Here is a 20,300-nt window from a genome sequence, read left to right on the forward strand (position 1 = left end):
AACTAAACTCAGGTATTCCAGAACTGCAATGATAAAATTGTGACGACAACACCTCAGAGCTCAACTCCCCGGGACACTGCCACAACCCCTAAATGACAGGAGGCACCAAGAACAATGTTCTCGTCACAAATCGATCGGAACGATTCCAAGATACCCGCGTGATCCTAAATTTTTTTTAGTGAAATTTGAGAAGAGAAGAGTCAAAACTCTATGTCAGGATGCCTTACCAGAGCGATGAAGGGACTGGGGAGTAAAAAGAATTCCTAAACTCTCCGATATATATAACCCTAAATGACTCAAAACATTTTTCTAGACTCAACAACGCCAGCTATTCGATCAAGCAGGGGGGGCTCCTAAGGTCGGGGATGGCTTTGATTACCAACTTGTAACGCCCTCGATGCGGCTATATCTCCTACGTGTCAAAGCACAACTTAGAGGCATAACCGCATTGAAAGCAATGTCACAAGTAAGGTAATCTTCACAACAACCCATGTAAATAGATAATAGGGGAAAAAGGTACATAGTTGGCTTACACTCGCCACGTCACACAAATACATGATTAACATTACAATCATCCAATATACTCATGGTCCGACTACGGTACCAAAATAAAAGATCAACCCCACATGCGACACGGTCCCGATCGCCCCAACTGGGCACCACTATTGATCATCTGGGAAAGACACATAGTAACGGCGTGAGTCTTTGTCGAACTCCCACTTGAGCTCAAGCGCATCATCTGGAACGGAATCATCGGTCCCTGCGTTTTGGAAGTAAACTGTGAGTCACGGGGACTCAGCAATCTCACACCCTCGCGATCAAGACTATTTAAGCTTATAGGTAAGGCAAGGTAATATGTGGAGCTGCAGCAAGCGACTAGCATATATGGTGGCTAACCTGTTCGCAAAAGAGAGCGAGAAGAGAAAGCAAAGCACGAACGAAGAACTATAGAACAACCTACGTCAAACATTACTCCAACACCATGTTCACTTCCCGGACTCCGCTGAGAAGAGACCATCACGGTTACACACGCGGTTGATTCATTTTAATTAAGTTAAGTTTCATGTTATCTACAACCGGACATTAACAAATTCCCATATGCCCATAACCGCGGGCACGGCTTTCGAAAGTTCAAAACCCTGCAGGGGAGTCCCAACTTAGCCCATCACAAGCTCTCACAGTCAACAAAGGATATTCCTTCTCCCGATACATTCCGATCAGACTCGGCATCCCGGTTCTACAAGACATCCTCGACAAAGGTAAAACAACTCCAGCAACACCGCCCGAATGTGCCGACAAATCCCGATAGGAGCTGCACATATCTCGTTCTCAGGGCACACTCAGATAGGTCAAGCTACGAGTAAAACCAACCCTCGAGTTTCCCCCTGGTGGCCCCGCAGGCTGCCCAGTTCGGACCAACACTCAGAGGAGCACTGGCCCAGGGGGGTTTAAATAAGATGACCCTCGGGCTCCGGAAACCCAAGGGAAAAAGAGGCTAGGTGGCAAATGGTAAAACCAATGTTGGGCATTGCTGGAAGAGCTTTACTTAAGGCGAACTGTCAAGGGGTTCCCATTATAGCCCAACCGCGTAAGGAACGCCAAAATCCGGGAACATAACACCGATATGACGGAAACTAGGGCGGCAAGAGTGGAACAAAACACTAGGCATAAGGCCGAGCCTTCCACCCTTTACCAAGTATATATATGCATTAAGATAACAAGATAATATGGTGATATCCCAACAATAAACAATTTTCCAACAAGGAACGATCTCCAATATTCACCTGCAACTAGCAGCGCTATAAGAGGGGCTGAGCAAAGCGGTAACATAGCCAATCAATGGTTTGATAGGACATGGTGGGTTAGAGGTTTGACATGGCAATTTGGGAGGCATGAAAAGCAAGTGGCAGGCATCGTAGCATAGGCATAGCAAAAGAGCGAGCATCTAGCAAGCAAAGATAGAAGTGATTTCGAGGGTATGATCATCTTGCCTGCAAAATTGTCAGAGTTGACTTGATCCTCGTAAGCAAACTCAACGGGCTCCTCGTTAGCGAACTCGTCTCCCGGCTCTACCCAAACAAGACAAAAAAGCAAAAGGAACACAATCAACCACGTGCAAAGCTCGAACAACATGATGCAAACATGGTATGCTATGCGGGATGCGATATGTGATGCATATGCAAGATTTGACAAGGAATGATTGAACCTGGCCTCAAATTGGAAATCCAAGAGTGCCACTGGAAATGTGAGGTGATTTTGGTTGAAATTGATATAAAGATCACCGGAATCGGATGTACGGTTTGGAAATGGCAAGCAAAACAAATATGGCACCGGTGTGCGATAATCAGCAAGTAGCCATCTAAAAGCATCAAGATAATTATGCTACAGCACTCAAACATGACAACACAATACATGGTAGGGATCCACTCATGATGCTTGACAAAAGATGAACACTGAGCTACGGCCAATTCATCCATTAACAGGTTCAAACAAACATGGCAAAAGTGCAAATGATAACAGGTTTCAGACTTAGTGAAATTAACACAAGTCTGGAATTTTTAACATCAGGTAGCACACTTTGGAGCATGAAAACTATATGCTACAGGAACTTAACATGGCAAAGCAAGGCATGAAATGAAGCTACTCAAAGCCGTTAACAAAAGTCCGTTATTGACCTTGAGACAAAAGGGATCAGAAAATACAATTGCAAGCATGTGAATATGCCAAAAACATAATCAGGTTACATACTTAGTGAAAAACTGGAGCATGCAAATCTGTTAAAGGGTAGGCATGTTTACGAGCTCGATGCACTCACTACAGAGCATGGCATGATAAACTAAGCATACAACCATCAAGAATACATATCATAGAAGCTAGACATGGCAAGAACAACAACATAGCATGCACGGATCACTCGCAACATCCTCGGCAAAATCGCTAACAAGACAACAATCTGCCAGGATTCACGAAATAGCAAAAGTAGAGCTCGATTGACTCAAGCTAGGGTGCTCCATAATTGCAAACAAAGACATGGATGGATAGAGCACCACAATATTAACAAAACATCCTTACTGATCATCCTCAAAAGAGGCACGGATCACTAGGAAACAACATGAACATATGGCATAATGACAGAATCAGAACAAGGACTTGGAGATTCTAAGTCCCTGAAATCAGCATTAACGAATGCACTACTTTGCAAGCTTGTGCTAGTCACCACACATATCACAAAAATACATGGTAAGCACCTCTGTAAAGATGGCATGGCATATAACAAAACTCATGTAGAGCTCAGGAGCATATCATGCACACATTAATCATGGCAAAAAATGACAAATAGCTATTTGATGCAGCAGATCTGACAATTTTATCATATAGCCCTCTTCCAACAGAATTTCGGGCATCAAGATGAGCTCAAATGAAAATGATGCGATGAGATGAAATGATATACTCTCTGAGACGAACATTTTGATATGCTACACGCGCAAATCGGAGCTACGGATGTGGAGTTACGGCATGATGAAAAATGCACAAATTTAATGGGACAGGAGAGAAAGTCAACCCTCTCAGATCTAGGGTTCTTCGCGGGCGCGCGAACCGAGGAACTCCGGCGAGGGGATCTGCTCCGGCGAGGTAGGCAGGCGAGGAGGGGGCCGGAGGAGGGCGGATCCGGCCCTCCCGAGGTGCGCCGGTGACGAGGGGGCACCGGACGGCAGGGGCGGCGTCTCCCGCGGCGGATCCGACCGCGGTGGCGGCGAGGCGACGATGGCGGCCGCGGTGGCCGGTGATGGCGGCGGCGGAGCCGGGCGGTGAGAGGCGCGGTGGCCTCGGGCGGTCTCGGTGGAGACGAGCGGCGACGGGGTACGGGCCCTCGGGGGCCGGCGCCGGGCCTGGCAGGCCGGCGCGCGGGTGGCGGCGCGGTGAAGTGGGCGCGGGGCGGCGGCGAATGAGGGGCTGCCACGTGGCGGCGGCGGCATGGGTCGGACACGTCCGGCCCGGCGGTTTTCGTCCGGCGATGCGAGGAGAGGGGGAGGTTAGGGTTTGACCCGTGATTTTCGGGGAAGAGACATTTTTATAGGTAGAGGGAGTTAGGAGAGTCCAAATGAGGTGCGGTTTTCGGCCGCACGATCATGATCGAACGACCGAGATGATGGAGGAGGTTTAGGTGGGTTTTGGGCCAAATTGGAAGGGTGTTGGGCTGCAACACAAACGAGGCCTTCTCGGTCCCTCAGTTAACCGTTGGAGTATCAAACGAAGTACAAATGACACGAAACTTGACACGCGGTCTACCGGTAGTAAACCAAGGCCGCATGGCAAGTCTCGGTCCAATCCGGAAATGTTTAACCCCCACACACGAAAAGAGGTAGAAAGGACCATCGAAGGAGATAGGAGCGCCGGAATGCAAAACAGACAACGGGGAAAATGCTCGGATGCATGAGACGAACACGTATGCAAATGCAATGCACATGATGACATGATATGAGATGCATGAGAAAGGCAACAACACACGGAGACAAAAACCCAAACCCGAGGAAATAAAATAACTTAGCGTCGGAAATGGCAAGAGTTGGGATACATATAAGGTAAATTACATCCGGAGTGTTACAGCATAGATGTTCCCTTTGTCATCGGTATGTTACTTTCCCGAGATTCGATCGTCGGGATCTCAATACCTAGTTCAATCTCGTTACCAGCAAGTCTCTTTACTCATTCTGTAATGCATCATCCCGCAACTAACTCATTAGTCACATTGCTTGCAAGGCTTATAGTGATGTGCATTACCGAGAGGGTCCAGAGATACCTTTCCGACAATCGGAGTGACAAATCCTAATCTCGATCTATGCCAACTCAAAAAACAACATCGGAGACACCTATAGAGCATCTTTATAATCACCCAGTTATGTTGTGACCTTTGATAGCACACAAGGTGTTCCTCCGGTATTAGGGAGTTGCATAATCTCATAGTCAGAGGAACATGTATAAGTCATGATGAAAGCAATAGCAATAAAACTAAACGATCATTTATGCTAAGCTAACGGATGGGCCTTGTCCATCACATCATTCTCTAATGATGTGATCATGTTCATCAAATGACAACACATGTCTATGGTCAGGAAACTTAACCATCTTTGATTAACGAGCTAGTTAAGTAGAGACATACTAGGGACAATGTATTCACACATGTACTGAGTTTCCGGTTAATACAATTCTAGCATGAATTATAAACATTTATCATGATATAAGGAAATATAAATAACAATTGTATTATTGTCTCTAGCATATTTCCTTCAAGACCTTGCTTGGCCCGAAGACTATGCCCGATACCTCCGCCATTAGTTTTAGAGCCTTCTTGAGGAAATATTGATCCTACATGCCCTAAGTTGTCCACACCCTTCATCTTTTTCCTTGCCTTCGGTGGCCGCCACCATGCCTCAATCCTCGACTATGTTGAGCCCCTTTGAAGACGATCTCCTCCTAAAGCTTGGACATGCTCTACAGAAGGTCTCCATTCCATCCATGTGAAGCATTTCGTCCCGAGCTGTCCTTTATGCGATGGCCCACTCCAGCAGCCGCCTCCACCGCCCATGGATTCGTTTTTCGAACTCCTTTCCATACTGCACATCCATGGCGTGTTCAAGGTGAGCTAGCGCCTAGCGGTTCTTTCGTGTTGCTCCCATGCTTCCCTCTCTCCCTCTGTCGCTCTCCCGCCTAGTATCGTCGACCGCCACCGCTATCAATCATTGTCGGCGTCGCTTCGGCGGCTCCACACGCACCCACTGGTCTAGGACGCCATGGGTTAGCACCCGCAAGACCGTACACACACATGCAATTGTCGTAGCTCACTACAGTGTGCTACCAAGCCTCGTCGTCATGCTCTCCCGCGAACTATGGCATTTGATTGCTGGCATTGCCCCTGCCTAGTGGATCGGGGACTAGGGAATGAGAAATGAGAATAGGAGGGTTTATAAAGGGTTTCCTGTAAAAGACCAACTCCATGTTGACATGGCAAAAAAAGGCCTCGAGTGGACCATTTACTACAGAATTGGGACCTAAACATGCATCTCAAGAAAAACTAGGACTAAATCGACATTTCGATAAAAGATTTAGAACCTGCAGTGCATTTAACTCTGAAACATTTTCTTTTCAGGAAAAAACATTTTTCTATTATAGTAATCCTTCTTGTAAGTGGGTCGATGAACTCCCGGATTTTCTAGTGAATGCCATTGTAAATTCTTCAAAAAAAAACTCTGAAACATTTTCCATAAAAGTAAACTATGATACGACTTTGACGTCGGAAAAAAAACTCTAAATACTCGTCGACTCCAGTCCACCGGCGCGGCTCACAGAAAACCACTGCGTCGTCCGTCCCGCCCAGCGCCTCCGCCGTCCCGTTTCGCCCACGCGGCGGAACGCCCATCAGACATGGACAACTCGCGCCACACGCTCCGTTAAAAAAAAAAAAAAGCTTCTCTCCCAGCTCCCTCCCTCCCTCCCCGCGGCCTCGCTTTCCTCTCCTGTCCTCGGCAGCCTCGAGCAGCACCGTGCCGTGCGCGCGGCGAGATGGCGTGCGCGGCCCCACCCAGCCTGGTCTCCCTGCCCGCGCGCCGCCGCAGCGCGACTGCCGCCGCGGCCGCCTACTACCACGCCCCCTCTACCCGGCTCTCGAAGCGTTCGTGGCTCTCCTCTGGAAACTCGCCCCGCTCTCGGCTGCGGGCCGAGGCCTCCAAGGCCGAGCCGGCCGAGGAGAGCCTTCCCGCCGCGCCGGGCCCGTCTGCCCCGTCGGAGCCCCTGCCCCAGGCACGTACCAGGTTGGCGCCAATTTCTGGACTGTTTTACCTGCGCTTTCTGCATTTCCCTACTTCTGGTTGATTCGGCAAGTTCCCTTATAGTATAAGTAAAAATAATGGTGTTCTTGATTATTTTTTCCTTTGTTCGTTTCGGGTGCAGTACATGGAATTGGAAGGGCTACAACATTCGTTATCAGTGCGCCGGAACGTCTGGCCCTGCACTGGTTCTAATTCATGGTTTCGGGGCAAACAGGTACGCATCGTGCACGCACACTCTTGTTTACAGTTTACTAAGTACTAGATGATGCCCCGCACGTTGTTGCGGGGATATTTTACAGTATTTTAGTGAGATTTTGGTTATCTGGAACATGAATATTTGAAATAATAGTTTTTAAAATTATATAAGAATTAAGTTTAATACCATAATAGAATGGAATTTTACATGCATGCATGTTTGCATTGCGGGAATATTTTGCAGTATTTTTGTGAGATTTTGGTTATATGAAACATGAATATTTGAAATAATAGTTTTAAAAATGATATAAGAATTAAATTTAATACCATAATAGAATGGAATTTTACATGCATGCATGTTTGCATGTTGAAGTGGATTGTTAATATGCATAGTTGCATGTTGAGGTGGGCCTTTCCTATGCATGTTGAATGATGAGGTGGCATGCTTGCATGTTGAGAGAAATATGTTAGTGGGGGCTAGCTATTTAGATATAGAAGATTTGCAGGCAACAAAAGTTCTTCAGTGATCATGGATTCATGGCATAGCCGCATAAATACGGTTTATGACTGCCGTTACACTTGGTACCAATTTGCCAAAGTGTCCGGTTGGCGCACTGTTCTTTGAGAAGTATTGAAGTGCTACTGTGCTACTAATGCAAGATTAGACTAGTAAGCAATAGCTAAACAATCTGCAAAAAAAATGACAACCAGACAACGACACACCATGCATCCACCGTACCAAATTTTTTGAAATGAAAATCCAATCATCGGGGAACAAAAAAGACACATATCCAATGTGAATAGTGGTGAATTCAAAATCTGCTGTGAATATAAGTTAAGACTTTTGGTCTCTGATGATAAAGTATATAAAAAGCTTTACCACTTAAATTGGTTTGGCTACTATTTGGAGACTGGAGTAGCAATCTATAACTATTCATAATTGATATCAGTTTGTTAATTTCCTTTTCACCTTTCCTATTTGGAAATATAGTGCTTCATTTGTGATAAAAGCTCAATATGCATTGCTCCTGGCAATAATGCTGGAACTATTTGATCTTAAGCTAAATTAGTTCTTTTCTTTGAGCGAAAAACATTAGGGAAGGCCCCTACTGCGCCATTTTGTATGTTATAATAAATGTGTGTGTACATATGGGAAGAACAAAAAACAGGGGAAAAGGTTCTACTGTTTACAAGCTGTCTAGCTAATATTGCATGCCGTCTCTGAGGCTAGGCCTGGCTCTATGCATAACAAGATCAAAAGAGACTTTGAAAGAGCTACGCATGAAACAATGGATGGTTGTTCATTTACAAAGATCTTTCCATTTCTCTGAAGCCATATGCTCCAACATTCAATAATCATGATCTCCATGAAGTGCTCATAAGAGTATCTTTGCTTGGCTTGCATGATCATCTCAAAGAAATTTGTATCAGTTTCCCATTCTGTAACAATACTTTTTATTTTATTTTTTTGCGGGTGATTCGGTACCAATACGGCAATACCCCACCAGAAACCTTGGCTGAGTGAACATCCAAAAAATAAGCGAAGTAGATCTTCAACAGGACATTCATCACAGAGAACACATATACTAGATTCAATGTGAAAGTGTTTCCTGAGGAGATCTGTAGTGCTGACTCTGTCTTTGAGAAGCAGCAAGTTTTCCAGATCCATTTGACAAGCAATGGTATGTCACAAGTAACATTTAGGGCTTTATATATTTTTCTGGTGCAGAATGATTCATCTCCCATAGGAATTTCCAACTATCTTTTTCATGAGTGCTATCCATGTGGATAATTTTGTCTCTTGTTGAAGTGTATATGTGGATTGCCTAGTCATTTCCATAAGTTCGGACCTTTGGTTGCGTTGGCTAGTACATGAAGCTTTGACATGGTATCAGGGCCTAAGGTCTTGAATTCAAGTCCTGACTTTCACAATTTATCCAAAAATTGCCCCCCCCCCTTGTGTCCATGTATAGGCCTCTTGAGCCATACCTCTTAGCCTATTCACGTGTTGACCCCACGTCACACGTGAGAGGGGGTACTGAAGTGTATATGTGGATTGCCTAGCCCAATCCATAAGTTCGGACTTTTGGTTGCATTGGCTAGTGCACGAAGCTTGGCATTGCTCAGGTGATGCAGTTGCTGATGTGCCTAACAGACAGGGGCAATTGGAGTAAATATTAAAGTCATTCTGTGCTGCACTAATTACCTGAAACATAGAGATGTTGTCATCCTTGGCAAATGAGTGTAGTTCTGGATATTTGCTGTGCACAATATTGCCATTTCATATATCTTTACATAACGTCATAGTTTTTCCATCACTAGCAGTACAAGATGCAAGCCCTCTGAACAGATCATTTGATCCCAAATAATCTCCACCAAAATGATCCCTTGGGTGCAGCTGCATGGGGGACTGTATTTTCAGTATAGTAGGCATTCCATAGCAGATTTACCCATGGGATGTTTGCATGGTTATAAAAGTTGTGGAGGAGGGTGGTGTTTCGAGCCCAGAGATTTAGAACACCAAGTCCACCTTGTTATTTAGGTCTGAATATATATCTTTTTAGCTAGCAATGTGTTTACCTATTTTGTGAATATCTTTACCATACCATAGGAACTGTCTGGGTGATTTTTCATCATGTTGTATGATGGTGATATGAACTTCAAAGGTGCACATAGCATGTATTCATGGAATAAATGACACAATTGATTTAAGTGAGTCTGCCAGAGTATATTAGTTCTTCTGTTAGAATCATTAAACTGGGCTAGTGGTAGGATCACGGTGGTGCATTCCTGCCGACCAAGGTTCAACTCCAGTCATGATGGAATTTCTGGTATCTCACCTGAGGCTGGCCATAGTGGGAATAACTTAGCTAGTAACATAACGCATCCCAAGGCGAATTTGCTTATATGGCAAGTAGTTAATGAGGAGAGAGATGTTTGTGTAACATAATATATTACCGTAACATAACACACCCCAAGACAAAATGAGTCTACATCTAAATAATTGAAGGTTTGCATGATACTACACATATGTTACTACCCACTATGGAGGTACTAACATGGACTAGTGACATATGCATGTTACTGGTCTAAGTTATTTCCCACTATGACCAGCCTCAGACAGGGGTGGGCTCTACCTTAATTTAATTCCATGAGGTCTCTCCCCTGTTAGACTGGGTTTCTTTTTCTTTTGTTAGAATCATAATGTTTCCTCTCCCCTGTAAGTTAGCCGTCTTCCATTTTCTTAGGAACCTTGTACTTATTTCTCTTCTTTTCTCAGTGACCATTGGCGGAAAAATATTCCTGTTCTTGCCATGGCAAATAGAGTTTATGCAATTGATCTAATTGGCTATGGGTATTCTGATAAACCTAATCCACGTGAGTTCGAAGAGAGCTTTTATACTTTTGAGACTTGGGGAGAACAGTTGAATACATTTTGTGCTGAAGTTGTCAAGAGTGATGCTTTCTTCATATGCAATTCAATTGGAGGTATGTTGGATGTTTATGCAGAGCAATGGAACATTCTATTTTTTTATATAGCCAATGAATTTATAGCAATATCCTGGCTCAGAAATTAAAAGTGTTAATATTTCTAATTATTACCATGATGAGTAAATGAATGACGCTGATTAAAATTAGATTGATCAACAATCTTGTGTTTATTTATTTATATATGAACTGAGGACGATTTATTTTAGCAGAAACATCTTTCTTAACCCTTGCAGTTGTTTCATTATTCTGCAGGGCTTGTTGGTCTGCAGGCAGCTGTTATGGAACCCCAAACATGCAAAGGTATTGTTTTATTGGATATTTCATTAAGGATGCTTCATATCAATAAGCAGCCATGGTTTGGAAGGCCTTTCATCAGATCATTTCAAAATCTCCTAAGGTAACTCACATTTTATGCTTTCTCGTTATCTTGGTTTGCACTGGTAGTTTGGTATAATGCCTTTTCTGATTGTCAGGAACACTGTTATTGGGAAGCTCTTCTTTAATGCTGTTGCAACACCAGAATCCGTGAAAAATATTCTTTGTCAGGTAATTATTTTAACCTACTATCTTTATAAAGATACTATACAGCATAATATTCAGATGGCGAACATCATGAATAGGTAGAAGCAAAAGGTCTGGATTGCTCCAATTGAATCATATGAGGAGAAACAAATCCTTCTCTAAATACAATTAGATGTGCCATAAACATTACTAGTATTGGAGCTAAGGCCTGTAAGCTTGATCTGAAACTGAAAGCTACTATAAGCTTAAGCTCTAAACCAAAATCATGCCTATAAGCTTGCCTTTCTCCATCTGAGAGAAAATTTTACAATTTATTACTCAATTCATTTTCCATAAGACTGGCAAAGTGTATTCTTCCCAGCAATATGTATGTTTGCCCCATTGAAGTTGCAGTATAGCTTATTTATTTATTTATTTATCTCTTATGTAGAAGTTTGTATAAGATAATTTGTATCACATTTATGTATGTCATTCAGTTTAGAATATGCCTGATGGCACATTATTTTGAATCTGATAAGGGAAGAGATATGATATGCATGCATGTTATAGCAAGCATGTGAGTTGTATACCTTGCATTCTAGAGGACAGCTTCATTTGGCTTAATTACACGCTAATAGGATTTCCCTCCCAGAAACTTGCAACTGAAACAGCTTCATGCAAATAAAAGAATACAATATCGGACTTTTTTCATGAACCACCTAATAATACCATGCTTTGGTTTAATCGTCTCTGAAGTACAGAATGTGATTTTCTGTTTTACTTATTTAAAGTTCGCTTGGATAGTTTCACTTACATTGGAACTTATTTTCTCAACCTTTTCTGTTTTAGTTATTTAAAGTTTGCTTGGATATTTCACTTACATTGGGACTTATTTTCTCTATCTTTGCTTTTTTTCGAATTCTGCTGAAATTCCAGTGTTACCATGACACATCCGCTGTCACAGATGAATTGGTTCAGATGATCTTGCAGCCAGGGCTTGATCCCGGTGCTGTGGATGTATTCCTTGAGTTCATCTGCTATTCTGGAGGTCCTCTACCTGAAGACTTACTTCCCATGGTGAAGGTTAGGATTCCCCAGTTGTGTGATTGACCGTTTCTTTCGATTTTGTTAGTAATATAAGGTTTTGTTTTGGATTGTGCAGTGTCCAGTTTTGGTAGCTTGGGGAGAGAAGGATCCATGGGAGCCTGTGGAACTTGGAAGAGCCTACGGGTCTTTTGATGCTGTCGAAGATTTTGTTGTCCTCCCGAATGTTGGACACTGCCCTCAGGTGCTCTATCGGAAGCTGGGTTTAGTCGAATATTTTTGTACTGTAATCTAGCATTTTAGTAACCATCTGTATGCATCAAGTAACATCTGTCTCACTTGTTTGTATTTGTCCTTGCAGGATGAAGCACCTGAGCTTGTAAATCCACTTGTTGAATCATTTGTTAAGCTCCATAGTTAGTACGTACATGGGTAGATTGTTTCCTATTTACATGGGTACATGGTCAACTCGAGCGAAGAGTTGCTGGAATATGGGGATGCCAATTTTACTTGAGGATCACAAACGGTCCATTCTTTTGTAGGCCGTGGTAAGAATTTTTACCACAAACACTTGATGTGAAATCGTTGTAGAAAATACTGCATTGCTTATTTCATTGGGAATAAAATTTGCAATTTCTCTCTGCAGAACTTCCATTTGAGCACTGACAGGAAACACATTTATAGCTGAGGTATGAGACATGAGGAGGAACTATCTTATTTCATCTTATTACAGCAGAAGAACCAGTCTCCTCAGAACGGAGATCAGTATGAGCAGCACAGGTGTTTTATTCTGGTCGAAACTGTTGGAGGTTCATCGAAAGTGAACGCAAGTTCATATATATGTATATAATTTGGAGAAGTAGTGGCTAATTTTCGTCCTTGTCTGCATAGTCAAATTACCTATCTTTTCACTTGAGGTTTCTTTGCATGCAGAAGAAGAGATTTGAAGTGATCTACAGTATCTTAAGTAAAAAGTTTTTTCTCCCCTAGGAATGCTTGACCAAAATTTTAAAATTTTCACTACTATTACTATTTTCAATGCAACACTCTTGGTTGCGCTTTTCTGTATTGTTCGAGCAGGTTTTAAAATTCTGGCATACTTTTTGTTTCACATACGTGTGTATCTGCACAGTATTTGTGTTGTATTCAGTTCTGACAATATCTACTTCCATTTCCATTTCTGGGATTTCCATATTCGTCTCTGCTTCCGCTGAGAATAAGAAAGTAATTGCGGCATAAAGCTTGCCCGTCATGACGTCGGCGGCTAGGTTTTGCCCGCCACCCCTCTATCCTCCGGATACGTGTCTCTCATACTTTTGCACCAAAGTTTACGGGGCCACATTTCATCATTTCATTTTCAAAAATTCACCACGTTGTAAGTTAGTAATAGTGCATTTTCATTATCGTGCGTGGAATGCTTCCTGGCCCGCCCCCCTTCTAATTTCTTCAGCCCTGACAGGAGCACACGAACGGTTCATCCATTGAAATCAATGCCAGGACTGTTGCCAGATGGAAGTCGGAAATGGATGTTCTAGTCGCATATTCTCGCGAGTTATTTGGCTACTTTTTTCTCCACCTAGGAACTACTACTACTACAAACTAAACTGCAGGCTGCCCCCATGAATGTGAACGCTTGCACAGTCCCACTGGGAGACAAGGCTCGTTCATCCCCGAATACCCGGCTGATAATTGGTCAGCTGCCCCGCGTGATTGGTGTGTGAACCAACTAAACAAACCAACACGCAGAGCATGAACGTCTTTCTTATTCCAAACCATCCCTCGACGAAGGCCCGGCCGTGGCCGCCCTGTCGTCATGCCAACCACTACGCACATGTTGCAATAATGTGGCATATTAAGTCTCCGCCTTCTTGTCGAGATCGATGCATGTGTTTGTCCATGACTGACCGGACCTGCTCTACAAGTCTATAACAATTACTACTTACTACTACAATGCAGCTCATATCCCGTACCTAGCGGCAGATGGTGGCTTTTTGCCGCACGTTTTATTTATAGTCTCTCCACGTCCAACGATCCCTTGTACGCTGGCTGGTCTCCAACTAACACACGTCCGGGCCGGTAGTCCAGACGGGCACGAAACACTAAACAACGCACCTTGTATGTACGCATGGAAAGTGAGGTTGGTGTCGTGATGCAGATGATGAGATGGATAATGGATGAGACCAGAGCAGACTTGTGTTCTCCCGGGGGTGGAAGAGCCGTCAAGGCAAGTCATACTTAGAGCATCTCCAACAGCCGCGCTAAGCGCCGCGTACAAAAAACATGTTTGCCACGCGCGCTTCGGCTGGTTTAGCGTGCCCGCCTGCGCTGGCTCCAGCAGCCGCGTTATAGTGCAGCGCGCGCGCGCCGCTCCAGCAGAGCGCAAAAATACAGCACGCGTGCGCCGCACAAACCACATATACATGTATTATGAGCAAAAATGATCAAACAAACAAAATAAATCAACAATAAATAGTTCAATTTCGTTATCATTACAACTCAAACAAATAGTTTATCGTTCAGTACAACAAATGTAATAAACACAACAAATAGTTCATGAACAATACAGTGTCGAATGCAGATATCATCATGCTCTTTGTCATCCATGCCATGCCCACCACTCTGCAATCAAATCATTTTGAAGTTCACTGTGCGTTGCGGGACGCCGAATGGCATGATAGGAGGCAATAAAATGGGCTACCCTTTCAGCCCTCCGTCGCACTCGCACGGGATATCCCAAGAGTTCATACTGTGAGTAGTCTAAATCTTGGCCACGCTCATTCTCGATGATCATGTTGTGCATGATCACACAAGCGTGCATGATGTACCAAAGCATTTTTTGATCCCAAAATCTAGCCGGTCCTCTCACAATAACAAATTGGGCTTGCAAAATCCCAAATGCTCTCTCCACATCTTTTCTAGCCGCCGCATGAGCATTGTGGAAGTCAAGATTTTTCTTACCTTCCGGCTTTTTCAACGGCTTCACGAAGGTTTGCCACTTTGGATAGATGCCATCCACTAGATAATATCCATAGTTGTACGTACGGCCATTTGCTACAAACTGCACCGGTGGCAACTCACCGTTTGCGATCTTATTCATCAATGGTGACCGGTTGACAACATTGATGTCATTCAAAGATCCAGGCATTCCAAAGAATGCATGACAAATCCAAGTCTCCTGATCGGCCACCGCTTCAAGGATTATAGTGGAACCCTTTTTTTGGCCGTGGAATTGCCCATGCCATGCCTTTGGACAATTCTTCCAACTCCAATACATGCAATCTATTAAGCCAAGCATGCCAGGAAAACCGCGAGCTTTGTTCATCGCCAATAGCCTTGCGACGTCTTCAGCATTGGGAGATCTCAAATACTCCTCGCCAAACACTTGCACAATTCCCACTGCAAAGCGCTTGACACACATGATGGCTTGGCTCTCACCCATAGCCAAGTGATCATCAACAAGATTAGCCGGTATACCGTATGCCAACATACGTAAAGCGGCTGTCACCTTCTGAAAGGTGCTATGCCCGAGCTCTCCGGCGGCATTCCTCCTTTGCTGAAAAAACGGTCATGGCTCGCTAGTTTCTCTGCAATGCGCCTGAACAACTCGGTGCTCATCGTAAACCGGCGACGAACATACGACTCGGGGTATATGGGATTCTCCGCAAAATAATGCCTGATCAATCTGTTGTGGGCATCGATCCTATCCCTCCAAATTTTCTGCCGACCCATAACCGAACCACCGTGCTTCGGTTTTTTTTATATGCATAGCTAGGATCATTGCAAGATCCTCCTCCTCTTCCATATCAAATTCTTCTTCGAAAGAATCATACGACGAACTCATCTACAATGTTCAATACTATACTATAAAAACTACAATTCAAAACATGCATCAAATTCATGAAGTTTGAGCAATACATACCTTGTAGGCGTTTTGTCAAACACCTTGCGGGCGCGGCGCGGCAGCGAGCGCTCGGGCGCTGTTCCTCGGACGACGGAGGCGCGCGAGCGCCGGCGGGACTAGGAGGGGATGGGGCGGAAGCGCGGGCGCGCGGGGATAGGCCTGGGAAACCTGAACGGTCGCCGGGGGGCGCGAGCGGCGGCGGCGGCGCGGCCGGACGTAGGGTGAAAGTGGGAGAGGAAGTGCGGGCGCGAGCGCTGGAGTGTGCCGCGCGCTGCAGCGGGCGCCCGAAATACACCGCGCGGCTAAATGTTTTCGACCGCGCGCCCAGCCCGTTATAGCTCGCACGCCGTTTTTGCGCGCCCGCTGGAGCGACCCACCGTGTTACGCGCGCTAAAACGGCTTAATTTGCGACGCGGCGCTAGTTTAGCGCGGCTATTCTACTCAAGGCCAGCAAAGCAAAGCAAGGCCAGAGCGAAAGCCAGGCCGGGCTACGAGAAGTGAAGTCATCGGCAATAAAAGCACCCTGCTTACTTGCAAGTAACCACAGGCCACGGACAGCCACTGTGTCTATGCATAGTTTCTTAGACAGGGGTAGCACAGGTACGTAGCCAATAAGCCAGCGGTCTTTGCCAAGCCGGCGCCGAAAGGGACAGGTAGGCAGACTCCCTGCCAAGAGCCACCCATTTAAAGGCACGCCATTGGCGTTCGCTTCCTGTGCAGCTGCGTGCGACTGACTCGATCGAGCTAGGGATCGAGATCAGACGACCCGTGCACGCCTCGAGCAAGCAAGCCAGCCTCGCTCGGCCTAGGTTTCTCGATCCTCCCGCCGCCGTCGTCGTCCTCGTCGTTGCTGTCCTCGTCGGTGGCCGGCAATGCAGAGGGGCAGGTCGTGGTTCGGCTGTGTGCCCATGAGCACGGCGGCGCTGCCCGTGGAGAGGGATTTTGATCTTCCTGCGGTGAAGCTGTCGTGGCCCTCGTCCGGTACGTTTGCATGTTCATGCCATGTCTTTTTGCTCTTCTTCTCATGAAATAGTAGTTAAGAAGCGGACTAATTTAGGCATGTCGAGGATGCTAGCTTTGGCTGAAACTACGAAGTGAACAAAATTGCTCTATAGTATTAATGTAAACTCATTACGACATAGAGTACGTGATCAAGTTGGCGAGAATATGGATAATACTCCCTTCATTCCAAAATATAGTGCGCCCACGCTTCCTAGTCCAACTTTGACCATAAATTTAACCAACGAGACCAACTGTGGCGGAAGAAAAAATTATATAATTGAAAACTTCTTTCGAATACGAATTCACTGATATAATTTTTGCTCCCGCCGCAATCGATTTTGGTAGTTAAATTTATAGTCAAAGTTGAAGCACGGGGATAGAGGAAGCACTACATTGTGAAATGGAGGGAGTACACGCAAGCCAGGAGCATATTCCTGACCCATCGATCACATCAACATGTTTTGGACGTTATGCCTTGTCTTCATTCAGAATAACATTAGTGTGTAATTTCTGTTTTCTGTTATTGGTTAATTATTACGACTTACAAATTTGTGTGCCGGACACAAATATGCCGATCATATCCACAATTTGTTTAGATGTCATATAAGAGCATAATTCAGTACTCCGGCAAAAAAAATGTAGTCCATGAATTCAGTATTCCACAATTTGTTTAGATGCCATATAAGAGTACTTCTTACAATTAGCTAGTCGTATATTCCCGCAAAAAAAATGTAGTCGTATAAATCGGCCTCAAAATCCCGCCACATGTTGAGTTCTTGCACTTACTATTGTGTTTAACTAACTAGTCCGAACTTTCATTAGCATGGTTTTGTGCACTCTGAAACATTTTGGTTGACCGCTGGCATGCATTGCTGTTCCAGCCTCAGATGGAGGATTCGCAAAGGGCAGCATCGACCTGGGAGGCATGGAGGTGCGCCAAGTCACCACCTTCGCCAAGGTCTGGTCCACCACGCAGGGCGGCCAAGACGGCCTCGGCGCCACCTTCTTCAAGCCCGCGCCTGTCCCGGCCGGATTCCACGCGCTCGGACACTACGCGCAGCCCAACAACCGGCCGCTCTTCGGCCACGTCCTCGTCGCCCGGGACGCGTCCGGCACCGGGGCGCTCCTTGCCCCGCCGCTGGACTACGCCCTTGTCTGGTCCAGCGGCCAGGACGATGGCGCGGGCTTCTTCTGGCTCCCGACGCCGCCCGATGGCTACAAGGCCGTCGGCGTGGCGGTCACGGCCACCAAGGATAAGCCGCAGCCCGGAGAGGTCATGTGCGTCCGCGCCGACTTCACCGACGCGTGCGAGGCCGAGGAGTCGGTGTGGGGCAGCGACAAGGACGGCTTCAGCGCCACCGGCCTGAGACCCGCGGTTCGCGGCATCGACGCCCGCGGCGTGCACACCGGCACGTTCCTTGCACGAAGCAACGCCGCGCCGGCGAGCGCCTCGGCCTTGGCGTGTCTCAAGAACAACAGCGCGGCTTACACGTCGTGCATGCCCGACCTGCCTCAGCTGAACGCCGTCCTCGCGGCCTACTCGCCGCACGTGTACCTCCACCCCAGCGACCCGTATCTCCCTTCGTCGGTCACGTGGTTCTTCGAGAACGGCGCGCTGCTGTACCAGAAGGGCAACCCGACGCCGACGCCCGTGGCCGCCGACGGGTCCAACCTCCCGCAGGGCGGCGGCAACGACGACGCCTACTGGCTGGACCTGCCGGCGGACGCCGGCCAGAAGGAGCGGGTCAAGAAGGGCGACCTCGCCGGCGCCAAGGCGTACGTGCAGGCGAAGCCGATGCTGGGAGGGACGGCGACGGACCTCGCCTTGTTCTTCTTCTACCCGTTCAACGGCCCCGCGCGGGCCAAGGTCGGGCCCCTCACCATCCCGCTCGGCATGATCGGCGAGCACGTCGGCGACTGGGAGCACCTGACGCTGCGCGTGAGCAACTTCTCCGGCGAGCTCCTCCGGATGTACTTCTCCCAGCACAGCACGGGCGCCTGGGCGGACGCGTCGCAGCTGGAGTACCTCGACGGCCGGCCGGTGGCGTACGCGTCGCGCCACGGCCATGCCTTCTACCCCAGGGAGGGGATGGTGCTGCAGGGGGACTCGAAGCTCGGGGTCGGGATAAGGAACGACTGCGCCAAGGGGAGCAGGTTGGACACCGGCGGCGGGCGGTGCGAGCTGGTGTCGGCGGAGTACCTCGGAGCTGCCGGGAAGGTGGCCGAGCCGGCGTGGCTCGGGTTCGAGAGGGGGTGGGGGCCGAGGGAGGAGTACGACATAGGCCGCGAGATCAACCGTGCGGCGAGGATCCTGCCGCGCGCCATCAAGGAGCGGCTGGCTCAGCTAGTGAACAAGCTGCTGGTCGGGGAAGGCCCCACGGGGCCCAAGATGAAGGGCAGCTGGAGAAACGACGAGAGGGATCCCTGAAACGTTTCCGCTCATTGCATGCGCCGGGACCGTTCTCTAACCGTCGTCGTCCGATCGATATTATGCGTTGATCTGACGGTCAGAGACCATGCCCTCTCGCTAGGACTATCTCAAAAAACCCAATGATTACGTACAAAAGAAAATCAGCAGTGTAATTTGTTCTTGGGTAGATGTGTTCTACTGTACATTCGTGCAATGTGTTGTCATCTGTTGTTTCTTTTTTCGTAACAGGTGTTTTAATTATGTGTGTGTTGTGTTGACTGCGCCGGGATTCTTTGGTTGTAGTTATTCTTTATTCATATTACTCCCTTTGTTTCTTGTTAGTCTGCATATAAAATTTGTCTGAAGTCAAGCTTTATAAAGTTTGAGCAATATTTCAGTAACAAATATCGTCATTGACAATAAGAAATCAATATCATTAGATGGATCATGAAATTAATTTTCATATGGAGTATATACTTTAGTAGGAGTATTGTAGATGTTGAATAATTTTTAATATAATTTTGGTCAACCCATATGTAGTTTGACTTAAAATAGATCTATATGCGACAAAAAAGAAATGGATGGAGTACTACATAGGACCAGATAATGGTTAAGTGACTGGAAAATATTTTGGGTCAGTCATTTTTCCATCTACCATTCAATACGACAAGTGAGAACAAAAAAAATCATATACTACAAAAATTGACTGACTGATTTTATTTTTATTCAGTCGATTTCCTCACACAACCCAACTCATACATTTGCACACAAAAACGATTAGAAGCCCAAAAACACTAACTGGGCTGAAGCAGCCTACAACCCTCTAATCCAATAACAACATAAAAAAGGCACCAATTGTCAGACTGCACATAGTTGTCACTGCTACAACCTACTTTTTTAGGGGTTAAACCAATCTTTATTACTCAAA

At 46.1% G+C, this 20,300-nt stretch overlaps 2 protein-coding genes across 2 annotated transcripts; both read left to right on the forward strand.

Moving 5' to 3' along the window:
• Positions 1-6,360: 6,360 nt before the first annotated feature.
• Positions 6,361-13,251, forward strand: LOC125536509 (pheophytinase, chloroplastic-like). Its single transcript, XM_048699735.1, has 9 exons — positions 6,361-6,809; positions 6,949-7,041; positions 10,303-10,511; positions 10,767-10,911; positions 10,988-11,060; positions 11,952-12,098; positions 12,178-12,303; positions 12,421-12,607; positions 12,706-13,251. Exons 1-8 carry the CDS (start codon positions 6,562-6,564, stop codon positions 12,478-12,480), a joined length of 1,101 nt encoding a protein of 366 aa, XP_048555692.1. The 5' UTR covers positions 6,361-6,561; the 3' UTR covers positions 12,481-12,607; positions 12,706-13,251.
• A 3,262-nt stretch (positions 13,252-16,513) lies between these two features.
• On the forward strand, positions 16,514-19,633 carry LOC125536510. The gene is made up of 2 exons (XM_048699736.1): positions 16,514-16,941; positions 17,844-19,633. The coding sequence occupies exons 1-2, from the start codon at positions 16,833-16,835 to the stop codon at positions 19,388-19,390; spliced, it is 1,656 nt and encodes a 551-aa protein (XP_048555693.1). The 5' UTR covers positions 16,514-16,832; the 3' UTR covers positions 19,391-19,633.
• Positions 19,634-20,300: the final 667 nt, after the last annotated feature.

Source organism: Triticum urartu, chromosome 2 (genome assembly GCF_003073215.2).
Source record: "Triticum urartu cultivar G1812 chromosome 2, Tu2.1, whole genome shotgun sequence".
In the NCBI taxonomy this organism is placed as follows: Eukaryota; Viridiplantae; Streptophyta; class Magnoliopsida; order Poales; family Poaceae; genus Triticum; species Triticum urartu.